Source organism: Salarias fasciatus, chromosome 6 (assembly GCF_902148845.1).
Source record: "Salarias fasciatus chromosome 6, fSalaFa1.1, whole genome shotgun sequence".
Taxonomy (NCBI): domain Eukaryota; kingdom Metazoa; phylum Chordata; class Actinopteri; order Blenniiformes; family Blenniidae; genus Salarias; species Salarias fasciatus.
In genome coordinates, this window is record NC_043750.1 from 24,233,497 (window position 1) to 24,258,905 (window position 25,409).

Below are 25,409 nucleotides of genomic sequence, written 5' to 3' on the forward strand. Positions count from 1 at the left end.
CTGCGCACAGCGCACTCTGATTGGTCCTGCCTCCGGCTCTACGGAGCTCTCTGATTGGTCTCTCTATCCTTGGTACGTAGGATGCGACTTAACGCGCTCTCTGATTGGTTTTTCAAATTTAAAATCCAAACGTTGTGGCAAGGCATCAAGGGAAGATCTGTGCAAAATTAGCCAATCGCCGAACGAGTTTTTTTCCTTCAGCAAGGGACGACGGGATATGTAGTTAGAACGGGGTTCAACGACAGCCGATTTTGTAAACAAGCTGGAAAAAAAATTGTTGTGTACAATTTGTTCCCGAGTAAGATAAGGCATGTTTTCAAGTGTTCGAGTTCCAGACTTAAATATTTTACACAAGTAATCTGTCTGTCTAAAAAGATTATGATACATAGTGAAAGTGGGACAGACAAGGTACCTTGTCCATTGTGAGACAGATTTATCTGAAATTATGATCAATGCATATAAATCCAAGCTCAACAGAAAACTAATTACCAGACTCTATTCAGGCTTAAAATCTTTCAATAAAAATCACAACACTTTACAATAAATCTAAATGAGAAATAAGCTAAAATCACAATTTCTGAGGAGGATTGGCTAAATATTTGCAAACACAATCTAACACTTTTGGCTCAAACCAATGGAGGGAATATGCATGGGAAAATGTAAGGCTCAAACACTCTGGAGGTTTACCTCAAAACAACATTTTGAACAGCACATCCAGGACAAGAGGAAGAACAGCAGCCCCTTAGCACGATAGTGCCTCCACCATGTTTTAATATATTTTTTTAACACAAGTATTGAACATCTCTGCACTTAAAGGTTTTTCTCTGATTTGTTTGCACCTTTAATTCATTAGTGTTGTCTTTTTTAATTGACTGATTAATGTAATCTTTTTTAACTGACTTGCAAAACAAGCTATACTTCACATCTAATGCACTTCTTCGGTGTGCCATAATTAAAATAGATTTCTGAGATTTTGTAAATAAATGAAACATAACACAAAAATATATTGTATTTCTATGATAGATACGTCTTTATTATCCCGTGAAGGGAAATTTGTTTCCACAGCCTGATGATTTGTGATTATTCTAAGTTTCAATTTCATTACAGGAAGGGACCGTTTACTCATCAGTGCCCTGGTATCCTAATTTCTCAAGACGTTACAGTTCATGAAACAAACCAAACCACCCCCCCCCCCCCCAAAAAAAAAAAAAAAAAAATAATAATAATTTAATAAAATAAATAAATAAATCACAAAGTCTACAGAATTCACAAAATGTTTAATGTCAACTTTAAAACAATCTTTGGTAACAAGTAATTTTCTTTACATTTAACAAATACAACAACATGCATGTACACAAACAACCACAGCAGCAGTAGTAAAACAAACAAACAAAAAAAACCCAGCAGGTTTTTAGCATGGCATCACAGTGATCTAAAACATTGGGCATTTTTACACAAAGAACTTCAGTGTGCAATATATGTGCTTTAAAAAGCATTTCCAAAAACTGAAGGGCAAAGCGTGAACCCTGTAGAGGTTGGGACAGAGGGCTGACAGAGTGCAAACACAATACTGGGGATGAATTTAATCAGAAATTATCTATAGTAAGTATCTACAAAATGTTGTAGATGAATTTGAGAAGAAAGATTTTCAACTAAAATCTAAGTAGGTGAAGCAGCCAGATGTGATTCTGTGGTGTTAAATATTCAGAGTGACTGTGGGACTTAACATGTTTTCTGAGAGCGTTTTCAGTTGCAGCTGTGTAAAGTAACATCTCCGTTGAGATGCCCGATCACCAGCATGTCGGCCCCTCCCCACCGAGCCAGCTGCCAGGCGTCACTCTCGGGAGCCTGCAGCGTCCGCGGAGCCCCCCGCTGCCCGAGCTCCCACACGCAGACGCAGCCACGTTGACTCAGGCCCACCACACCCGGTGCGGTTAACGTCGGCTTCACACAGACTGTGGGACACAGACACACGTGTGTGAATACACTCATATGGAGAGGCCTATTTGGTCCTGGGTCTCACCTGTCGGTCCAGGCAGCAGGCGGATAAAGACGAGCAGCCGGGACAGACTTTCCGCTCAGGGGGTTAACCGCCACCAAGGAGAACAGGTGGTCTCTTGTGTTGTCCTTCAACACCTTTTTCTCTTCTTCTTTTTCGAGGGAGCTCAGAAAGTGATGCTGCAGCAGGACAAACAGCACTCCCTGCACCGCCAGAACACACACTTCATGAGTCAGGAAGTCAAGCAGGCACAGGTGTATTTATGTTATTGTTGAAACAACAATCTTACACAGTGGGAGTATCCTCTGAGACAGGCTGTGTGCGAGAAATCTTCTCCGAACGCGACTTTACACAGCAGCTGTCCACTCTTCACGTTCCTGCCACCAACAAACAAGAAACAGTAAACTACAGGAATGACTGAAAGCTCACTTTAAAGTCAAACCTGCTCAAATTTAGTGTAAACTTAGTGTGCATTTATCTAAAAAGATCTACATGTACAAAGATGTACAGATGGACATTTAAATTATTAATACAAAAATAATGACATGCATCACGTTACCTATCCTCTGCATCAAAATTTCTCCTGAGAATTTAGCCAGTATATATGTTTTTCAACTCAAACAAATGAAATACTGCAACAGAGCATTGTGGCATGAACTCAACATGCATTCTGGGAGCTGTAGTTTAAAGCCTTTCCAGCTGTCCCAGGTCACACAAAATGCCAAGTAAGTTGGATTTGGCTCACAGGTCATTAATCTGACATGTGTATGATAGGAATTATACATATGACAATTTATTTTTAGCCACTAGAGGGCAGAAAAATCAAGTTGCAAAGACAGCACCACTTGTTTAATTTGTAACAGCAAAGAAACTTAAAAAAGAAAAAGGTGATTCAGATTCAGGCTTCAAACTGCTGCCTGCACAAGCAGTCGATTTGGCACTTTTTATATTCCTCACCAAACAAAGAGGTGTCCGCTTTCATCAGTGCCGATGAGCGCATTTGACAGCCCTTCAACCGGAGCGAGGGCCCCGACACAAACGCCAGGAGACGCAAGAGAATGACAGCTAGGTGAGCTGACAGAGAGAAAGAGAGAGAGAGAGAGAGAGAGAGCGGTAAAGTCCACAGACATCTGCACAATGATATGTAACATGACAGACAATAAACACAAGCTGTGTTACCTGCTGCTTTCTGACAATGCCAACACCTGCAGGTGGAACCAGTCGCCGACGGCGAGGATGTAACCACTCTGGACTCAGACAGCCCGATAACCGCCTGGAAGACACCCTCACAGGTCAGCTTCTGCGTGAGGCGGGAACTCGACAGCGTCCTGCAAACATGAGAATTAAACCATGGTCACTGCACAGCTTGATTCTGCAGATGGATGAGCAAACCAGGAAGTGTTGGTGTTTGTAGTGGCACTGTGGGATCAATTTTCAGGCCACCCTGAGACAACAGAGTCTCTTTCAGTGCCTCAGACTCACCTCACTTCTCTGATTTCCAGCTGACCCAGAGTCACACACATCATCCTGCACCGTCCCGGACGTGGAAACACGTGACTACAGGCTGCAGACAGTGACAAAAACACATTACAATTTAAGTAACGTCTAATTCCATCTCTAACATGCATGGCACTCGGCCGGATGCGTCCTCAGCTGCATGTCAGACTGGAAAAACATGCAGGTTTATGCATTGCATCACAACGAGGTGCAGGCTGTTCGAACAACTGTGCTGAAGAAGATATGACTGCACACATTTATTCTGTGTGTGGTAGTCCCATGGGAGTTAAAATGGCAAGTTTCAACTACACGGTGTCAACATAAATCAACATTCTGAAAAATTAATCGTTTAAATGTCCTCATGAGATATTTCTGCAGTGTATTTATGTTATGAGGAATATTAGTAAAAACAGAAAAAAGTTTTCATTTCAGTGTGGTGTATTTTTGAGACTTTTTTAGAGGCTTAAAAACTACCTGACTAAGACGAACAATGAATAAAAATAGCTTTTAAAATCAGCTGCAAAAAATACACTCAGGTACAGTTCGGAGGGTCGATCAGCAACATTGTGAAAGTTTTCAGCGAGAGAAACAGAAACGAAACAGATGCCACGTGTTGGTAAAGTACAACAAACATATTCTCTGTAGCTGAGAGTGATGGTCATTATCAACTGCTAAGACTTGACTCACTCGGTTACAAGATTTCTGTTGACAAAATATGATTAACGATATAAACGGATGTAAAACCCAATGGCTTGGCTATTTCACACGATTTCAACATCGTTGTAATATCAATCATGAATTCGTGAAAATATTTTTTTATCAATTTTGGATCAAATACCTGCAAGAAAATAAATTTTACACTTTCAAATGTCAGTATCAAGCTTTGCCTTCAAAAGTGCAATAAAATAAAACTGATTTCTAAGTTCTGACTCAGAGTGAAATAATGCAGCCACACTGTGATCTTAATACATGAAAATATTATACTCTCATTCATACGTTATCAGTATAGCAACCTAACAAATGTCACAGCAAACAATATGCAAGGTCATATTGGCCTTCTCCAATGAATATTGTCATGTGTATTATGCATTCGTGTGTTTGGACAGGCACACCTCACCTCACTGAATGTCCAGGTGTGTTTTAAACTCCAGTCCAAAGCTGAAGTCTGACTCCAAAGACACACAGCCCATTTTCCTGCCGCTGCAACACACAAAGTACCTGAGGGGTCGATAAAGCAGTACGCGTCCACCAGAGATCCTCCTGCTGCCGCCTGAATACATAAAGGAACACACACACACACACACACTTAGCTGGAGACACTGCAGAGACGCAACACTTCACTCAGCAAACTGATCACTTCCTAATGTAATGATCGCAATGTCTGCTCATTCTTTATTCATCCAACTTATGGAGGCAGAGAGCTGGACCTGTGAGGGCAGAGTACACTGGGGGCAGGTAATCACTGTCACACACACTCACATTCACACTGACGGGGGATTGAGAGAGACAGGTTAGTCTCAATATATGTTTTTTTGAAAAAGAAACTAAACACAGAAAAGCCTCAAACCCATGATATTCCTGCAGTGAGGCAAGAGAGCTAACCACTGTTCCAAATTGTCTTATGGTACAGAGAAGGAATTCAACTTCCAATGTTTATCATCATCGTGAAACGCTCACACACAAGTCCTGATGGATTTCATGCAAAGTGTTTTCTCTTGATGATGGAAAAAAAAGAAAGATTATTTTACCTTCAGTGTGTGTGATGTGTCTTGAAGCTTTGTCCTGCAGCTTCCTTCGTTGTCAGGCCAGTCTTTCCTCTGGAACCCTGCAGCTCAACGCCAGAGTGAACGACAGACAGACGGGGGGGAGAGAGCTGGAGGAGGCAGGCTGGGGGGCAGAGCCGAGGGCGAGGAAATCAGGGGGAGGCCAGCAGCGTCCGGATGGGGGGTGATTCCGAGGGAGGGAAGCTCCGGGCTGGAGGTGAGGGTGGATGAGGGCAGATGTGGGGTGATGAACTGGCAAGGTGCTGAAGCTGGGGGAGAACTGAGGAGGACATGAGTGTGAACAGCACTTATTTCTTCTTCAGTCGGCACTCCTGCGGTAAGACGTGCGCCAGCCTCAGATGGCTGTTCTGAAACTTCAGCAGGAGATTTCACATTCAGTTGATTAACGGAAGACTCTTCTGGAGATTCAGTGGTTTGTAAACAATCGCAGGTGTTAGAGGGCTCCTTCGGTCTATCCTGCAGCGGGCAATAACTGGGAAAAGGTTTCTCTGCTTGGGTGTTTCCAGACCTTTGATCCTCTCCACAATAAATTGCTTGTTCAGATTTTAGGAGAGCATGTTTGTTGGTTTGTGTGCAGCTGACCGACTTGCCACACAGAGCCTGTGTTTCATCCTCTTTATGTGTAGGCAGGCAGTCGCCACCTTCACTCACTTCTACTCGTGAGACAGAACATGATGTGTTGCTGTGAATCTCTGCCTGAAGGTGTTCGGTCAGCTCCTCTTTGCAGGTTTCTGTTATATCTCCATCTGTTGAAGGCTGCTTGCTCAGTTCATCTCTATGCTTGTGCTCTGTTGACAGGTTTTGGAGACTTGCAGACAGCGTGGCAGCTCGGTGATCTTCATCAGCATGTGGCAAATTGGAAGCTGTGGGAGTGAGGCTGAGTGGGAGGGGGAGAGGTGTCACCGGGCTGTTAGCGCTGAAGCAGTGAGGGCTGGAGCGCTGGTAGCTGCTGCACGTGTTGTGAGATGAGGATGAGAAATCCTCAGTTCCTAGTTCCACGGCCACACTGCGAAGCTTCTGTAGCTTCAGGGAGGCAAACTGCTCGTCTGGGAGGTGAAAATCCTGGATGCTCATGGCGGACAGGTCTTTGACTGGGAGGAGAGGGGACAGGGAAGGGAGAGGAAGCAGAGATGATGGAGTGGGTGAGGAGGATGGAAGGAGGAGGGACTGCCAGCTTGCTGAGCCTGGAGGAAAGTGAGAAAACAGGAACATGAGATAATGCAGAGATGTGAAATACGATTATCATTAGCATATGCTCTTACCTCTGTTCCTACATGGCAATTGCGTAGTTTTGATGCCGGTCTTCATAAAAACAGGAAAGACCTTTTGCGTCTGTCCAGAACCAGAAGTGGACTGAGTTTCAATAAGTTCAGGAGAAAGCTGAGAAACAGTGTAGTGGCTGGGTGCTGGCATGGTTTCATCTGGCACTATTAACGTTTCCTTTTGGGTGACGCAAAGCTTCATCCCATCAGCTGAGGGGCTCTGTGAGATCGACATTGGGGTGCTTGTAGACCTTGGAGTCCGAGGTCTTCCTCTGCCTCGACCTCTCTTCCTCCTGCCCCTTACAGGAGGAGCTCCAGTGACTGAAGGGGATAAAACAGCTTCTGGGTCCATCTGACTATGCGAGATTAAATCCAGATTTTCACCAGATCTCTCAAGAGTTGCATTCAGAGGGCCAGCAGATGAAGGGGCAGCTATCTGAGAAGGGAGATCTGTCCGAATGTGCATGTTGGAATGTTCAGCAGTGCTCTTAGTCTGTGCTCTGCCACGACCCCGACTCCTGCGATGTCGCGGTGCATTTACTGAGAGAGTATAACAGCCTGCATGTCAGGCTGAGTCTGTGAGAACTCATACGCCTTGGTGGTTCGAACATAATACCTAGCGGGGAAAAGTAGTCCTTCCACTATAGTACAAGATTCCTGAAGGCCGGAACTCTTTTCATCTCTTGTGATCTGATTCAGTCCTGCCTTCATTGTCATATCATCAGGATTTTGGTCACTATTTATTTTCTCAGCTGCTTCATTATAGCTCTCCTGTTGTAGTTTCAAATCTGTCACTCCCTCAAAAATTGCATCCTCCTCTTCTCTTTCCGCTTCTCTGCTTCTATTTTCTGTGTTGTTGTTTTCTTTTCAGCAGGGCGGATTAGTGGGGCTGCCACAGGTGAGCAATGGGGGTCGTAAATCTGATCGTTTTTTTGATCAGCTCTCAACTGAGTTTCTTTCTTCTTGGTGCACCGTTTTCCGCAACATCTTCTGTGTCAGTGTATCCATGAGCAGTCCAGTGTGTGAGCAGCAGCGAGGGAGATTCAGAGTCTGCACTTGAAAATAGTTCTTCACTTTCATGCACTGCATCAACTCGCTCTGATTTGACTTCATCCTCCTCCTCTCCTGCAGTTCCATCATATTCCACTCTGTCACTCTGATCCTGTCCCTTCTCACTGTTATCTATGCTCCTCCCGACCTCTGTACTTCTCCTTTCCAGTCGGAGACGGCTGCGACGTGACCTGAGACGCAGGCCAGAACTCGGTCTGGAGCCACTCTGTGTGACAGGGCTAGGATTTGGAGTTTGAGGACAAGAAGCATCTGAGGGGAGCATAAACCTAATTGCTTGGCTCTTTCTTGGGTGATCACCATCTGCCGAATCTGGTAAGACATCAGATCAATCATTAAGTATTTATCAAGCAAAATATTTTCACTTGCATCATCTGCTGCGACACTGTGTGTGGGCAGCCTCAGGTCTGACTTACGTTCAGGAGGTTCTTGATCATCTGGCACATCTCCATCATTGCTCTTCAGTATCAACGAGGCAGGCTCAGAGTGTGACTTCTGGGTCTGTTTGTTCTGCTGAGAGATCCTGCTCCTCACATGTCTCCGCACCGCATCCAGACGCTCAGCGCGCTGCGCGTAGATTAACGTGCGTGAGAGAATTTTCTACACCTTTCTCACCAAGGCAGAGTAACTGAAATGTCACCTGCAGTCTCTGCGCTGTCTTGAGATATTCCCTCTGCAGCTGGGCCAACTTCCTCCGAAGCTGAGCAGGGACAAAACAAAAGAGGGTGAATGTCTAGGTGGTGTTTGTGAGGCAGAAGTGTGTAAAGAAATACCTTCTCCTTGTCATCACAGTGCAGTGTGGTCCTCAGCTGCTCCTCACAGTGCAAGAGATCGTCAGTCTTCATCCTGCTCCTTCAGGCTACACTAAATATAAAGCTTGTTGTGTCTATATCGTTGCTGACGTGACATTATTTTAACTTGTGAGTTTTCCACCCGTGCAGCTAAGCTAATGCTAAATTACACGCAACGCCGATTTAGTTCCATTTAAACATTAAAACAACGTCAATAAACCACCACAAAGTTAGAATATGCCTACATACATACGGTGTTAGTTTTTCGACAGCTCGCCCTTTAAAGCAGTTTCTGTTGAAGTTTATGGAAGAATTCCACAAGCGTCCACAAAGTTTATTTACAAGTTCGATTAGACGGGAATCGATTTAGTTCGAATGTTCCCGCGACTCGCAGAGCCAGAGACCTGAGCAGCGGAGCTCAGATTAGTCGATCAAGCAGCCTGAAAGACACAAATCTTCAGTAAGTTGTTTTTAGTTTATACAAGAGATTTTAGCTGTACTGTTACCGTCACCAATAATCAACTCTTTCAGTCCGTGTTCCAAATCAGCAGATTTGCAAAAGAAAAGCAGATTTGTAAAGTTATACATGACAGATCAATAGTCTTTAACCACAAACTAACTGAGGTGTATCAAGTTAAGGCAAGGCAAATGTATTTACATAACACCATTCAGACACAACACAGCTGACAGTGCTTTACAAAGAAATAAATTAAATATACTAAAGCAAATCAATTATGGCTATTTCCCAATTAAAACGATCAAAAACGTTAAAACAAAGTAAGAAAACAATGAAATGGAGAATATTAAAGCTCGAACAAACAATGTTTTAAGGTCTGCTTTAAAAGAAGCGAGCGTGTCAGCAATCCTCAGGTGTTCAAGAAGTTGTTCCACAGGTGAGGAGTGTTTGAACTAAAAGCAGTTTCACTTTCTTGCTTCTAATTCTGGAAATACTATCTCAATCTCGAGGGGATGTCAGCGGTCTGGATGGTTCATATTGCATGAGTAATCAGATAGGTATTTTGGCCCAATATAATTCAAGCATTGTGGACAAGAAGTATGATTTTCAAGTCTATCCTTTGTGACACCGGCATCCAATGCAGAGACTGAAGCTCAGGTGTAGTGTATTGTGTGCTGCACTCTGTGTTGGCAGGGACACTCAGGCTGCAGTGGTCTGAATGAGCTGCATCTACAGGACAGTTTTTACTGAGACCTGTAAACACACTGTTGCAGTTATTCAGACCGGTGAAAATAAATGCAAACCAAGTTTCTCTGAATCTTGTTCAGTCAATGCATTTTTTTTTTCCTAAAATATATATTTGAGACAGTAGTAAGCTTCAGGAATAAATATGAATGAAATACTTTTTAATTGCAAATCTTTTCAACTTGAGCCTGTTTCTGTTGCAATTTTAAGAGCTATCCTCTCAAATTCCAAATGGTAAAAAAAAAAAAAACATTATTTTCTCATCTTATCCATTTTGGCCTTATTCTCTTTCATGGTTGTGTTTTTCTAACATTAATTATACATTGCACCCAGTAAACCTCACTAACCCAATCACTACTGTAATAATAACCAGTCCTTTGATTGACAATATTCATGATTAACTTAACTCAGTTTGGCAGCATTTAACTCAAATAAGAAAATGTGACGTAACACACACAGACATGCAAGTATGCACACACACACACACACACACACACACACACACACCAGTAGTCACAGCAGTCGTGTAAGATGTCTAATCTTCATCAACTCAAGGGTAAAGACAAAGATGCTCCTAATCAGGCAGTTTATTAAAGTTATAATTACAATTCTTTTTACAAGAAGCACAGAGTCATACTTCCTGGAATCTTGGAAAAGAACTAATACAATTCAAAAGGTATAAATTGCCAAACGTCAGCAGAATTAAACAGGTTTAATAGTCTGAAGAAGACCAGTGATCTGTGATAAACTAATGAAATCAGGCTAGAAACACATCTTTAAAAGTGTAAATCCTACTCATTTGGCACTCTGGGTAGGATAAGAAATCTCTTCTCATAAACTATGATGAAATATAAAAGTACGTACAGAGAACAGCGATGTTACATAACATACTGCACATACACAGCAGGAAATATGGCAAATGTATAAAATCCTGAAAACTGTTTCCGCATTCTTCGACTTGTCATTCACATTTTTCTTATTTTGAGTCAAAAGGACTTTTTACTACTTGACTTTGGTCCTCGTCATATTCCTACAGTACATTTCACCCTCTGACAACAAAGTCACTGTGGAGCAGGGTCTTCTTTTTGGTGTTATTGTTCTCTCTCTAGTACAAAGTATAGCTAGTTGGGTGAGATCGTCCGGCTCCTTAGACATCCACAGGTGAGGTACTTCATGGCCGTCATGCTGACGTGCATCAGCGGTCCCAGGTTAAAGAGCATGTGGTAGAAGGCGTGGACGGACAGGCCTCCAGTTTCATCAGCGTATTTCAGCGCGACAATGGGTGTGTACAATGGGTTGGTTAGATTGCGGAAACGTGGGCTGCTTGCTTCAATCACTTTCTTGGTGCACTGTAAATAAAAAAAAATAAACGCGGTTTACCATCACACCTGCGGATCATGGAAATGAGACACAGTGACGTTGAGTGACAGACTAGACGTACTCTTGCAATGTCATCAGGTGTTTGTCCAAGTGTCTCAAAAATGTCCACAGAGGACGGCAGGTAGACGTTCTTGAAGTAATTCAGAGTGTCTGGATCAGCTCCTGGATACTCTTTCTTTTTCACATCCTCAATCATCTTAGCTTCAAACTCTGTGTGCACTGGACCCGGCTCGATCATCGACAGTCTGAGCAAAGAAATAGAGAAATGAAGATTACAACTGGACAGGTCCTCAATAGCAAGCCACAGTTATGAAGATGAATATGAAAAAACAGTACTAAAGTAAAAATAAGTATCTAATCTAACTTGTTAAACTTTTGTTTTTTTAAAAATAGAACAAGGTATCCACTGATAAATGATAATAATGAAATATGTAATCAGATAAATAATGACCCTAAATTCTGCCAATTTTCGTTGTAGAATAGATCATCTGGGTTCATCTTGAGGATGTTTTCATATATGTTTGAATTTGGACTTTGAAATGACCATTTGCATACTCATGCTTTGTGGCCAGAGATGAAAGAAAAAAAGGCGGCTGTACTCACGTGACATTAAACTTCAAGAGTTGAACAGCCAAACTCTCACAAAAGCCCTCCATGGCAAACTTGGAAGCTGCATACACATCATTAAACACCACCCCTAGGGAAACACAACGCATCTAATCATTTTATATTTGAGGACATAAACAGTTTCACAGACTGATTCCTCTTGTTTATCTTAGTTTATGCATAAAATTCACTTTAAGCTCATGAGCGCCCTGGTCGGTCCACCCAGCCACCTGTCCAGCCCCCGCCCACCCATTCATCTAACGCCCCAGCCCACCTCCTCTCCCCTCACTCACCCCTTCCCATCCCTGTCGACTCTCACCTTGTAGTCCCATCACACTGCTGACCACAATGATGTGTCCCCCTTTCCTTTTCTTCATGTCGGGCATCACTTCCTTGATCATACGGATCACCCCAAAGAAATTGGTTTCGAAAACTTTCTTCATCTCGTCGATGGGGATGCTCTCCACCGGACCCACCAGGCCAATGCCTGCATTATTTACTGGATGGGAGAAGAACACGTGACAATGAAGGAGCGTCTTTAACGTCTTTAATTGAATCAAGTGAGTAACACCAATCTAACAGTGATTTCCATGGACTCACTGAGAACATCGACATGTCGATCCTTGATGCCGTTAATACACTGTTTGACAGACTCGTCGCTGCAGACGTCCAGCACTGCCAGAGAGAGAGTTTTCCCATATGTGTCCCCCGCAGCTTCCACCAGCTTGTCTTTGCGTTTCAGATCTCTCATTGTGGCTATTACTGCAGATAGAGGGGTGACAAACGGGGCACGATCAAAAAGGGGGAAAAAAGCTGAAAAGAAATAACTCAGAACTCATGTTTCATGTCTGGATTTGCTTTGGTCTGCTGAAAAATATGCTAATGGTTACCATACCACATTTAACTTTGAATAAAGGGAGTAAATCAAGAAATTCTGGTTTAAAAAAAATTTCAATCTATATTCTCAGTAACATGAATGAGCTTTATTGGAAGGCAGTGTTGGTTTGATAATCGTCCACACTGACCCTATACATGTTGATGGTTACACAGTATTTTGTGACTGGTCAAGGAGAGAGTTTCTATTGTGTATCACTTCATTTTTGTTGGGCTGAATGGAAACAAAAAAAGGACAATAAAAACTGAGAGGGAGCTGCAACAGACATGTGATCAACAGGGCACAAAACAGGAAATGAAACGGACATTTAAGTACATGCAAAGGAACTTGCATGCATCCTTTTCCGGACTTGGCCTGCAGGCAGCTCCTTCCGGATCTCACAATGTGAATAACTGGCTCATATAAGTGGAAACGGCTTGTGCTAAAGAAAGCAGGCGGGTAAATATAAACCCTAAGCAGCTCCCTTTAGCTGAAAACAATCCTGTTATAGCAGCCAGTTTATGCAGTATTAGCCTTATTGTGGGGCTCACGTCACCTGCCGGCTCCAGGAATAAACCCGGTCAGCCCGTCACTACAATGGAGATCTGAGGCAGACGAGGACTCCTCCCTACCAGGAGCTCACCTCTGCTTTTTTTCTATTGTCTGCAGTCTTAAGAGAGGCCAAAGGTTAAGTTGGGATCAGCGGCTGTGTGCAGGGCTGCAGGGAGGTGTGCTGAGTTGGGAGCTTTTCCTTACGCCAGAAAACGTAATCTGGCCTCAGTTAAAACGAAGCTTTGGGTCATGTGGTTCAAAGGAAACACTAAGCCTGTGTTTACTTCTTAATTTAATGTGGCATGGAGATGAATGTCAATCTGACTGACTTTTAAATATCTCGGCACGTGTTAATGTCTCAAACTTGGATTTAGAGAATGATACTCTAGAGAAGAGGATCAGATGCTTTTGTAGATTTTAACTATGACTTACAGCTTATTTCAAAAGGAGCTCAGTCAAATCTTGAGACACTCTCAGCATTAGAAATGTCTGCCAACAGTCAAAATGCCAAATCTCCACCTTTCTCAAACATAGTTACCTTTCCTATTATCATTTTTACAGCAAATTAATAAATTCCAGAGCTCTTTTCTCACCTTAAGAATAATAATTGCATGATTAGCGTTATGATACAGTTTAAGTTGAACAAAAATATTCTGTATTTTTGTTTATTTTAAAAAAGACAGTGCATCCAGTGACGCTTTCTTTTGTTCCTGTCATTACTAACAAATCTATGTAGAAAACTGGAGGACAGAAAAAAAAAAAACAACAAAAAAAAAAACAGAAAAACACTGTTATGGTCCTCTGAATAAGAAGATGATCTTCCAACAACACATCAATCTTATATTAATTTGCCTTGTCATTTATCAATACATTTACACTGGATATATTCGAAAACTTTTAAACAGTCATTCTGAAGGAATTTAGTTATAAAAATCACATTTTAAAGCATATTATATATTGCCTGTGTGCTTTAGCCCTGCCAACGAGGAGGGTGATGTGGCGTAGGGATGGATTTCTCTGTGGCTCAACTTCTTCCACCGTCACTGTTGGTGAGCAGCTCTGCTGCCTCCAGCCTTTCCCGTCCACATGTGTTTGATAAAACAGATAAAAAAAGACGCCTGTTTTCCACACAGTGGATATTTTCATGCAAGTCAGCAATGTGACCAGCTGATCACAGCCGTCTCAGAAACGTCTTTCTTGTACAAATTTTCAACAATTAGCTTTAATCTAGATGTTCTGATATTTCTTATGAACATGAAAAAGACATCATTGTTCTGATTTGTGTTTCTTTGATCTGTCAAATATAATTCTGCCACTTTTTTTATATATAAAGCTAAGTTTCTTCTCTGTTGTCATGTCTTGAGAGCTCATTTGCATCTGTAGCTCAGCTTTTAGAGAAAGAGTCTTTATACCGCAGCTACAGTGACCTCTCAGTGACCCCAGGTTGCGCAGTCTCCTCTTCAGCTTTCATTGGCGTCAGACCAGACTGCACAGGGATTCCACAACCCAGGAGTGGAAATAACAAACAACACATCTGAGACTGAAGCATGAGGCTGGATAATAGCTGGATAGATGGATTATATTCACACAACAGAAGTAAAATAATATTTCATATAAGATTTTAATTACTGTTTAAACCTTTTGATTTTTGTATCAGATACATTTATGACTACAACAACATTCTGGTATCATATCTACATTTGTTCCCCTGAGTATATATCCTATTTCATTATTTATCTGTGAACTTTGTTTTGAATGTCAATATTTCATACCAGCATATTGAATATCTGCCTGCGAGCAGTGTAATGAATGCAGTAAGAACTGAGTCGTTTTTGTATTTTTACTTGAGTTTTTTTGCACTACTTATACTTACAGTTGAGTACAAATTAAGCAATCTTACAGTAGTTGAGTACAAATTTGGGTATTATTTTACCACCACTCTAAGCTGGTGTGCAGTTGTATTTTAAGCCCATTCTCAGTTTTTGCTCATGTACCTTTGAAGAATTTGGTGATTTATACTTTTTGTTCTGCATTCAGAGACATCAGAGATGAAGACTGCGATAGAAATGTGTACTTGAGTACAACTGCAGTTTGATTTTCCAAATTCCTTTCAGTGAGAAATAATAGTCCTCTTGGGAGATATTTAATCAATTAAAATGCAGAGTATTTTTCTGAAAGAATTTAGTTCAATGGCTTTACGTTACAATGGATTGTGAATAGAGGAATTTACCTGAATACAGCATCAGGATTAGAATTAGAAACATTTTTATTGCCAAGTATGTTCAACATGAAGAGACTTACACATAACCACATAACATTTACATATTAACATACTGCCATAATAATCTGTGTTAAAAGTACTGTATATCACGTAAACATTAAAATGTATGAACAGTCACACAATATTAAATTAGATGACTGTAACTATAAAATTATGTTTGTTGCAAATATGCATTTGAAATTTAACTTTAATTTGAAAAATAGTATATAGCATGGTGTCTTTCTACTTTTTAAAGTAGAATCACACACTGGAAATTTGATTTAAGAAGCAGCAATACTCAAGTCATTGCTCAATTACAGTCAAATATTTAAAATACATAAGAATAACTTTCTTACCTTGGTGTAATCGTGTGAGTTATGTATCTTTTGTGATGATTTTACAGAAGACAGTAAGAATTTACAATTGATATTGTAGTTATTTCTGTGTGATCATGTTAGGAAGTTCTTCCCACCCCTGCTTTGCAATAAACTGAACATCTGGTGCATTTGTGAAGGAAAGCAAACAGAACGAAATGTTCATTTTCTGTCATGCACACATCCAGACGTACCGTGGTATCTCTTCTGCTCATCCTTGGCCAGCATCACGGCCATCCTCAGGCCGATCCCGGAGGAGCAGCCGGTGATCAGCACCACTTTCTGTCCGGGACTCGCCATGGCTCCTCTGGGGGCAACAAGAGAGGGGCAAAAACAGACTACCAGCTCAGCGGGATGAGCGGCGATCAGAGGAGAGAGTCACTGTAAGAGGATAAAGAGAAAGAGAGAGAGAGAGAGAGAGAGAGAGAGAGAGAGAGAGAGAGAGAGAGAGAGAGAGAGAGAGAGAGAGAGAGAGAGTCACGTGGCCTCACTGTGCTGCCAGATTGGGATTATCTAACAGGTCGATCGGTCACCAGGGTCGAGTCTGTGGTAGTAGTAGTACAGAAATGAACAGTTTAAAAAAACATTAAGAACAATAAAGTTTTAGAGTTTTATCTGAAGTTGGCTTTCCGACATCGGTATTTTCACCGACATCTCGAATGATTGAACAACTTTTAAATGACTCAAAGGGATATTTGAGTTTCAAACCTTGGAGAAGTGATTTGGCGCCACCTTGTGGTCAGCTGCACTAATGAATCCAAAATACATAGAATACAATGGTTTATTTCACATATTGTTTAGAAAAAAGTGATGATAAAAATGTTTTTATTTATTCTGCATATAATGAATAGTTTCAAGCAAATTTCAAATACTTTTTTTGTAAATTCTAAAAAGTCAGAAATGCAGCATTTGAAAATGTCAGAATCAGACGACTTTCACATTTTTATTTTAACTTATTTTCCCAACAATATTCGCATGTTTTTAAAGAGTACATCAGAATACCAGTAAATTACTTCATAACAAGCCAGAGAAACATAGATTAAGCACATCGACACTTGTATTCTGCATCTGAAAGACTTAAAAGTGATAATTGTGACATGTACAATACACAAAGACAACACAGAAGTAGTAAATCTCTCACTCTTGTCTCTCTATCCTCACGCACTTCACAAATTGTAGCTCCCAGTCATAAATTTAGGATAATACCTGCAGCACGAGGCAGAAACTTGGCAAATATGTCTGGAATCTATGTGCTTCAAGAAGAAGAAGGAAAAGAAAAGAAAGAAAAAAGTGTGTGCACTTCAATAAAATTTTCCTTCTGTTACCAAAACAGTTCAGTTGTCAAAGCAGGACTGTCTAATAATTATTGCTCAGCAAACTTACATTATTTGTACTAGAAATGTTTGCCTGCTGTACTCTTTACTTAGGCTCTGTCCATTATAAGATGACTATATCAAGAAGACTTTCTTCATGCTTGTTGCAACTAACTTATTTGTGAGTCTTTCTTTTTATCTTGATTATGAGGAGAATTTCTTCTTAAGATGAAAAGCAAAAGTTGACGAAACAATTTACAAATATGAGTTGAATTACTTGTGCTTTAGTGAGTGTATTTATCTTGGATGCAATTTTAGCCATACTTAAATGCAATTGTACCATACAACCTAAATTGTCCTTTTAAAAGTTGTTTCTGAACACACCCAAACTTTAAATTAATACTGAAAGGTTTTGATCTGCATTTACCAGTTGAACATTATACTGGTTTTTGCAGGCATTTGTTGGCCAGAATATACTATTATTATTATGTGCTTTTTGTTCATCTTTTAACTTTCTTTAAATGTTTGTAATTAGTGGTTAATTTAAACCACTGAGTGCTGGTTAACATATGCTATGCTATATAGCTGTTACACTGGAGTCCATGAAAAGTGCTATTTAAATTGGGTCTGATTTATGAATTTAAGATTAAAAAATAAGGTGACAATAAGATAACAATAAATCTCTCTACAGAAGTCTCCCTGAAACCTAATAATTTCTGCAAGAGTAACTAAAATTTCTCACAAAAGCTAAACTAATTTAAAGATTATGTGCACTCAATAATTGCTTTGCATGTGTCTTTTTTTTTAGAAAGCACAAAGGACACAAATCAGCATGTGTGTACATGCACTGAGCTCAGATCCTGACTGACTTTTTTTTTTCACATATTAACTTTCCACAATTTTTTCCCCTCCCAACTGAGAATAAACTTGTCAGGTTTCGTTCAACCTTTGCGCCAGAAAAGAGAATAAATCTTTGTAAACTCTGGAAAGAAAAGCTGTTCAGGACAGTTTTGGATATCACTATGCAGGGGAGACAGTGTTTGAAGAGAGCGCGGAGTGGGCAAAGACAGACAGGCACTGGAATTTGGAATCTGCAGCAGCATATTTTTATTAGTTGGGCAGCACCGCTGTCCTGTCCCAGCATGCTGCAGCTGCACGCGCACCCGCGCGTTCCACTCCAGAGGTAAAAGAAGGAAGAGTGCATGCAGAGTGGCACGAGTGTGCGCGATGGGTGTTGTGCATTAATATCGTATGGAGAGAAGTGGGAGCACGTGTGCATTACATCAGCTGACAGTGCTCGCCATAAGCGCTACAATAAAATATCTGTAAATACCATTTCCAAATGTTTCGCTTTGTTTTAATGCACATAAAAAGTAGCTTTTGATAAGAATAAGCTGACGTGTGCTAAGACTGACGGGTAATAATCATACAATATGGTATTGTAACAATTACAAAGTGCAAAAGACTTGATCAACTGCATGCAGCAATTGTTCTTTTTTTTTTTTGGATTCTGGGATAAACTCAAGAAATTACTTGACAAATCTTCATGATCTAGTCTGTATTTTATTTATTTTTTTTCCCAATTCATCTTCAAAGCCTTTAATACTGGACTGCTTGGCTGCAGCTGTATCACTGATCTCTTGGCTGGAGTTCCGGATCTCAATATGTCCAATAATTTTAGTAAAAAAATAAAATAAAATAAAAAGTTGATGGTCATGATGTAATTTTACTGAGTGAAAGGCCCTTAATGGAACCTCGGGGGAACTACTTTGGCCCACGGGCCGCATGTTTGACACCCTGCTTTAAATCATTGGCAATTATGATCGCAACAATGACACGCGCTGTAATTATGTCCGTGTCAAGGAGGGAGGGGAGGAGGAAGAGGAGGAGGAGGAGGAGGAGGGGAGAAAGTGAGGAAAGTTCTCCGCCGGGGAAAGAGGAAACACCTCCACAGACTGAAGCCTCCTCTGTCCCGCTGCTGATGCGTCTCCATCCGTCCGCCCGGAGGTGAAAGTGCGCAAAGAGGAGCGCAGGCTGTGCGTAAATCCATCAGCGCTTCCGTCCGCCTGTCTGCATGCGCGCTCCCGCCTGCCAGGTGTTCGGGTGCGCGCAGGCTGCCCGTTAAAGCGCTCTCGTGCAGAGGCGAAGCTCGTCTGAGCGCAGGTGTCACGCGGAGCCACGAGGGAATAACCAGCACAGATAGATTAATATAAATGCTACAATGATGGATCCGTGGAGCCCGGTGCGCCAGACGCGGCTGATCGTACTACTTGTGACTTTTTTGCACACCTCCAGAGCAGGTAGGACGAAACTTTTGAATTCCCTTCACTATTTACCTGTTTATGTAAATAACATATCACAAATTAATCAACGGTTTATCGAGTCTCTGAGTACACATTGTGGCTGTTTCCTCTTTCCTCCTCCTGGGTCATTTCACTTGTCGCCCTCTTGGCCCCCAGGAGCCGGATTTTATTGTCAGGGTCATCTCACCACCAGCAAGCACACAATCCACTGCTGCTGCATGCAACCAGATGTTGGTTTATTGGTTGGCTTTGCTGCATCTCACTCTTTTCCACTCTCCCAGCCACTCCTGTTTAACTTCCACATGGAAAATATATGTATTTTTGGCCTCTGAGGGATGATTTTTTTTTTTTTTGTCATGCCAGGTCATGCAGGCCTAAAGATAATTGAAGTGAACTCCACATCCCCAGGTCGCCCACTGCACATTTGCTAGAGGTTGGAGAAGTATAGGCCTGCCTATATGTCTAGACTTGTTCTGCCATACCTGCTGCATCAGCCTGCTCTCTCTCTCGCTCTGCCTCTCTCTTTCTCTTTCTCTCTCTCTCTCTCTCTCACACACACACACACACAAAGGGTGTACAGGATTTTTAACCTCTGCAGCTGGGTAACAGACTGAGGCAAATTAAAGTGAGCTGTGGTGAACTGTACTGGGGACGCGGGGTCCCCCGGAGGTGGACTACTGTCTCCAGTCTCCGGAGGCTTTTAGAGCCAGGTGCCACTGATGCTTATCAGCTTCAGTTCCAGCATGCTTCACTGTATGTTTGGCTAATGACATAATCCACTGAGTAGTTTGGCTCCTGATATGAATAATCTGCTACTCCAAGAGCCTGAAATGACTGCCTGAGGCATTTAGTCCAGATGGATCCCAGATACATGACGTGAGATACATTCTTCAACATTAAATTGACAGTTATATACTTTCTAGTCTTTCAAGACTTGATTTCAATACAACATGAACTTTTCAGTTGAAAGAGAAACTTTTCACCACTTCAGAGGCTTGCAAAGGTCAGTAGTTGAAATCTGTTGAGTCACACATGAGCTGATTTCAAAGGTTCTTTAAGTTTCCATGTTGAAGATGAAGCGGTCAGGGAAAAGCACTTTATTTGTTGCTTTCTTCTCAAGCTCATTCATATCCATTGATAAGACGATGGAACTGGTTGCGGCTGATTGCGTAACCAAACTCATTCAGTCAGCACCTTTAAAGGAGTTTGAAATTTCATATGTAGCCAGCGGTCAACACTTTTACTACTGAATTTATTAGAAAATGACTTTTGTAGCTCCACTACTGAAATAATTCAAAAGCAGTTTCTATAAAATCCCATTTTCCCTTCAAAGCTGAACTTCTGCTGTTATGTTTGAGTTTTAAAACATCCAGTTGGTACAATAAATTCAACTCAAGTCGGGACAATGTCGAATATCCTGTGAAATAAGATACTGAACAGACATTTTCTAGCTCACTGAAAACAAAGGAGAAAGCTAGAAAATGCCTTCATTACAGCCGCGGTGATGCTCATTAACTTGCTGTTTTATGTGCAAGTCAGCCGTCTTCATTCAGGACAACATCAGTGAACTCGTGAGCACGTGACTTGGCGAACACTTTGCCATGTTGCCTCCACCTGCTTCATCTTCCAGGATGGCGGGGTAGCTGAAAACTATTTAAGAAATGTTCCACAAGCCTCTCAGCTCATGTTGTCCAACATCAGAAAGCTCTTGAGTCGATAATGTTAAGAGAAATATGAGTGAAGGAGTCAAGACTAAACCAGCTCTGTCTCTGTGGAGGTCATTGCTGAAGTGACTGATGTGACCTCTGGACCTGCGAGGTCATCTGAGGTTAACCCTGCACCACCCCTCGAGATGTACTTGTAAATTAGACTTTATTGGGAAACAACCCCCCACTAAAGAGGAGCGCATCCACAAATAGTAAAAAGCACACGCGTGTGTGCCTTCAGAAAATATTTTTCACTTTAATCACCTGACAAACAAGTGCGTCAGACCCATCATTAGACTGTCCTCCGTTATAAGTCACTCTTGATCATTTGCTCACTTTCAAATTGCAGTCACACACCTGGCTGTCAGCAGGCCGGGTTGTGGGTGAATTATTGGACACAGATATCTGAGCAATGTGGTCAAGTTACGGTCAAGCATGTCACGATCCGGCCTTAGGTGGGGGTGGGGGGGCTTCTGAAAGGTACCTGCCCCACAGTGTAGAACGCCCCTATCTGCCTGGTCCATTTATTGCCTCCAAAGTATTCAAGACATGCTGAGTCCGCAAAGTAACACGAATATGAAATCTGAAGTGTGACACTGCACAACTGTGCAAGATGCACGTTCGCATTTTTTGCATTTTGCATTATGCAGTTTAGAATGTAGATTTACGTTTGACGTTCACCTGTGGGTGAAATAATTATTGGGTGCACTGGCATGAAGCTTTCTGACTTCTGACAATGTAGTGTTTATTTTCATCCAGTAGCAGGTCAGAACAGTAATTCATTCAATACATTTATACTTGCAAAGCCAAGACATGACAAATGAGCTATATTTGTCTTCCGTCTTAAACCGTTTTCTTTAAGATTTACCTTTCACTCAAACATCTCCATTGCCTTGATGTCTTCCATCCATCCCTCCATCCATCCCTCCATCCATCCGTATATTTTTTACACCCTACCAGCTTTTTCTAACTTACAGGCTGAGTCATTAAGATGCACAGTTGCGTGCTTATGATGATCTACTGAGAATAATACTATAAGTGGCATCACACTCCCAACACAGTGAGACATGGAATCATCTGCACGCATCCACACCTACGTATGATTAAGAGACATCAATCACTCTGAAAGATATGATTTTACTCTAAAAAACAAAAACAAATTGACAAAAAAACTGGATTACACCAATCAAAACCATGAATAAACATGGAAACTGCTCGCAGAAAGTACCTGAGACTAGAAAGGAACTGCTTTTAATTCCATTTTTTAAATGGTGGAATGATAAAATACTTGCCAAAATTCAACAAGAAGTCATTAAACTCATCATTGCATGCATTGCGATGACAAGGCTTTATAACTGTATGCATGCATCCGCTCTGTGCACTCTGCTCCATAAGAGCTCATTTTTCCAACTGAAGCACTACCAAGACTGACAATGCTGTCATTTTCTTGCTTCCATGCTATTTGAGAGTGAAATGCACTCACGCCCATCAGAGCACCTGTTGGCCATTAAAATGAGTTGTGGTCCAGCATGCTGGTGTTGTGGTTGCATATTGAGGAAGCACAATCTGTTTACAACACTGGGAAAAACTCTAAACTTTATTTATGTCTCTGGTGTGGTGTTTTGTCTTTCAAATAATCATAAACATTCTTCATTAGTGGCTTCCCCCCCAAGTTCATTTGCACTCTTAAATGCCTTACACTCATAGTCACACTCCATCAGGAACAATTCTGAGTTCAGCGAGTTGCCAATGAGCACTTTGATACATGAAGTGGGAGATGGTGTTTTTTTTTTCTTCCTAACAACAGGATCTCTGTGTGTCCAAAGTGAGGTTGTTATGTGCATTTGCACAAAAGCAGCAGCAGTAATCCTCAACCTGAGGAAAGAAATGGTGTGGTCTGTTTTTCATTTCAGACAGGTGAGCCCTCAGATAGTCCCAGTTTATTTGGGACACAGCAGCAGTCTGTTTGTTTTATTTGCGCCTGTGGTTTCCATTTTTTCACTGCCTGCTCTCTGTGTCTTTTAAATGCCTCCCCGGGAACAAATAAAGTCTTTTGATTTGAATTTAGTTGAATTCAGTCCACAGCTGTTGTTCAAACTCTGTGCATGGCAGAAAAAAATGTATGTTCTGATTGTTTGGCGTATCCACACCCAGCGATAGGGGGTGCTTTGATTGGGCTATTTGATGTTACACCAAAACATGTTTATGATTAAGAGGCTAACTTCAACATCTTTGGAACATGTGGTATAGTTATATTATCTACCAATAAAACATACAATCGTGGACTTTCACATGAATGAATGGACTTGTGCTACAGGTTTGAAGCTCTGTATTTCTGGACTTAATGCTTTTGAAATGGGTCCCTAAAAGCTTCCTCTAGTATTCACCTGCCTGAATATTTTGCTTGGTTCTCTTGTGGACATTCTCATCATGCAGCTGTGCTGTTTGCTGTAGCTGTTGCCTTCTCATCACATGGTTGTGTTTGATCCTCAATTTCACTCTGCCCATACATCATGAGCAAGATACTGAACCCTGAATGTAAATATGTCCAGATTTAAAGTGGCTAATAAGGCTCAAGAAACCAGCTCCTAATGTGTCTACGTTGGAATTTCTCTGTCTTTTCTGTATTTCACCTGGCTTTAATTGAAATCTGAGCTCTCCCAGCTGTCCTGCTTGTACAGTTATGTTTTCTGCCTATAGTTCAGTTTTCAATTAGTGAGCCAGACTTTGTTTTGGGCAGAAAACAAGATCCTCAAGCTGTAGCTGAATCTTTCAGATATCTGAACAAACTCAAATGCCGGTGAAAAAATAATGAGGCTGTTGATCAGTTGATTACCAGAGTATGAAATAGTTTGAAAGCAGAGAGGTTTTAACATTTTTAAATTAATTATTGGTTACAGAAAATTTGCACAAAGCTCAGCGAGAAAAGACAGCAGTTTGTGGGAAGTCATTACTTTGACTGACAAGCAATCTGAATGGGAGCCTGAAAAGGTCCAGAATCTGGCGAGCTTTATTGAAAAGTGTTACAATATTTGTGATGTTCAATATTTCTTTGGCTATGTGAATAATCACTGCACCATTAAGGTTTAATTTAGAGAAAATGTATCAAGAGCCTGAATAATACTTGAAGTCAGTTTCAGAAAAAAGTTTCTTTTTGCATTATGTCATTAGTGCAAAGTTGAGCTCATTCCATGAGGTAGATTTACTGTATTGGTTGAGAAACATATAGATCATTGTGTTGTATTTCCTAATTTGATGCTTTGGGACTAAAATACCGCTTATATTTATGTCAAGTAGAACTGAGAACAGATGGCTTCACTGCTGATGGCCATCATTTCTGTAATCCTTCCAAGCGCCTTGGCGCAGTCCGTCGTTTTGCTGTAACTTTTCATATGTCAGAAAATAAGCTCACCCTTTGATCTCCAAGAATCAAAGAAACTCCCCGCATGATGCAACTTCCAACAATAATAGAGCGCAGAGCCACACATAGCGGGCGTGTAGCTGTCCGAGAAGCCAGAGAGCCCGGCCACTGACAAATATTGATGCAGCCTTTGATCGGTGTTTAAGAGGAAGAGTGGTTTTGCTGGAACAAATGTACTTTGTGTGTGTGTATGTGTGAGTGTGTGTGTAGACATTTTTCACATCTCTCAGATGTGTTCACGTTGTGATTTCTCCACATATTCTTAGAAGGTGATAAGAAGCGCGTGTCTATCTACAGACTTCCTTCGTTTTCACACCGATTCAACTCAAACGTGCACGCACAAGCACACGTGTGTGAGCGTCTGACTGCAGCAGTGTGTTTCTTTGATCGGTCCAGACTGAGCTGAGAGGAAAGAAAACATATGGTCCCTCTGTCTTCTCTTCTCTTCTCTGGTTTTCATCTTTCTTTTTTCATCGTCTGGCCTGTCCTTGTTTGTAAGGAGAGCTCTGTCAAGTGTTGGAGAAAAGCACCAGGAAGAGACGGAGCGAAGACCAGAGAGAGGAGAGGAGGTACAGGGACGACGGTGACAGCCTCCTGGGGCGAATCTTCCTGTGGGGAGGTTTGACGCCCAGTGTGATGTCTGTTTTTGTGTCGGAGTGTCGGAATTCTGCCCTGCTGCATTCGGAGCGATTACCAAGATAATGACGGACTAATCGCAAACACACATACGCAACGCAACATGTCTACACACACACACACACACACACACACACACACACACACACACACACACACACACACACACACACACACACACACACACACACACACACACACACACATACTCAAAGACAGACACACACACACATCTGGTCTACAGAATTTTCTGAAGTCTCTACAATATGGTGCCAGTTAAGCTGCCAGTGTGTTGTTTGTCTCTGTCTGCTTCATTTCTCCCCTCATTCGCTCTCGTACAAATGTGGGAATTTAGCCCAAAATGGGTTATTAATCGAAGACC

The 25,409-nt window shown here is 41.5% G+C and overlaps 3 protein-coding genes across 3 annotated transcripts in view; 1 reads left to right on the top strand and 2 right to left on the bottom strand.

The window, feature by feature from the left end:
- Positions 1-1,290: 1,290 nt before the first annotated feature.
- palb2 (partner and localizer of BRCA2) lies at positions 1,291-8,674 on the bottom strand. The gene is given in 17 exon segments (XM_030093357.1): positions 1,291-1,926; positions 1,928-1,955; positions 2,024-2,202; positions 2,289-2,376; positions 2,957-3,073; positions 3,179-3,209; positions 3,212-3,327; positions 3,482-3,524; positions 3,527-3,563; positions 4,614-4,766; positions 5,353-6,464; positions 6,543-7,082; positions 7,085-7,405; positions 7,491-7,922; positions 8,027-8,177; positions 8,251-8,310; positions 8,384-8,674. Coding segments are annotated over 17 exon segments (3,660 nt in total). The 5' UTR covers positions 8,456-8,674; the 3' UTR covers positions 1,291-1,746.
- Positions 8,675-10,286: 1,612 nt separating this feature from the next.
- Positions 10,287-16,016, bottom strand: LOC115390123 (retinol dehydrogenase 8). Its single transcript, XM_030093830.1, has 6 exons — positions 15,843-16,016; positions 12,189-12,350; positions 11,908-12,087; positions 11,586-11,679; positions 11,044-11,227; positions 10,287-10,951 (listed from the first exon to the last, which is right to left on the bottom strand). The coding sequence occupies exons 1-6, from the start codon at positions 15,946-15,948 to the stop codon at positions 10,724-10,726; spliced, it is 954 nt and encodes a 317-aa protein (XP_029949690.1). The 5' UTR covers positions 15,949-16,016; the 3' UTR covers positions 10,287-10,723.
- A 2,913-nt stretch (positions 16,017-18,929) lies between these two features.
- The window catches only part of LOC115390122 (collagen alpha-1(XI) chain-like), a 41,462-nt gene continuing 34,982 nt past the window's right edge, over positions 18,930-25,409 (top strand). The window contains exon 1 of the mRNA XM_030093829.1: positions 18,930-19,261. Within this exon, the coding sequence (XP_029949689.1) occupies positions 19,183-19,261 (79 nt within the window). The 5' untranslated portion in view covers positions 18,930-19,182. The remainder of the gene's footprint in view (positions 19,262-25,409) is intronic.

Excerpts from the sequence above, each read along its gene's own strand:
- LOC115390123 (XM_030093830.1), bottom strand. The coding sequence starts at position 15,948 with ATGGCGAGTCCCGGACAGAAAGTGGTGCTGATCACCGGCTGCTCCTCC. Across the intron at positions 12,088-12,188 it reads TCGACATGTCGATGTTCTCA|TAAATAATGCAGGCATTGGC; the intron begins GTGAGTCCATGG and ends TCTCCCATCCAG. Across the intron at positions 11,680-11,907 it reads CAGTGTGATGGGACTACAAG|GGGTGGTGTTTAATGATGTG; the intron begins GTGAGAGTCGAC and ends GTGTTTCCCTAG.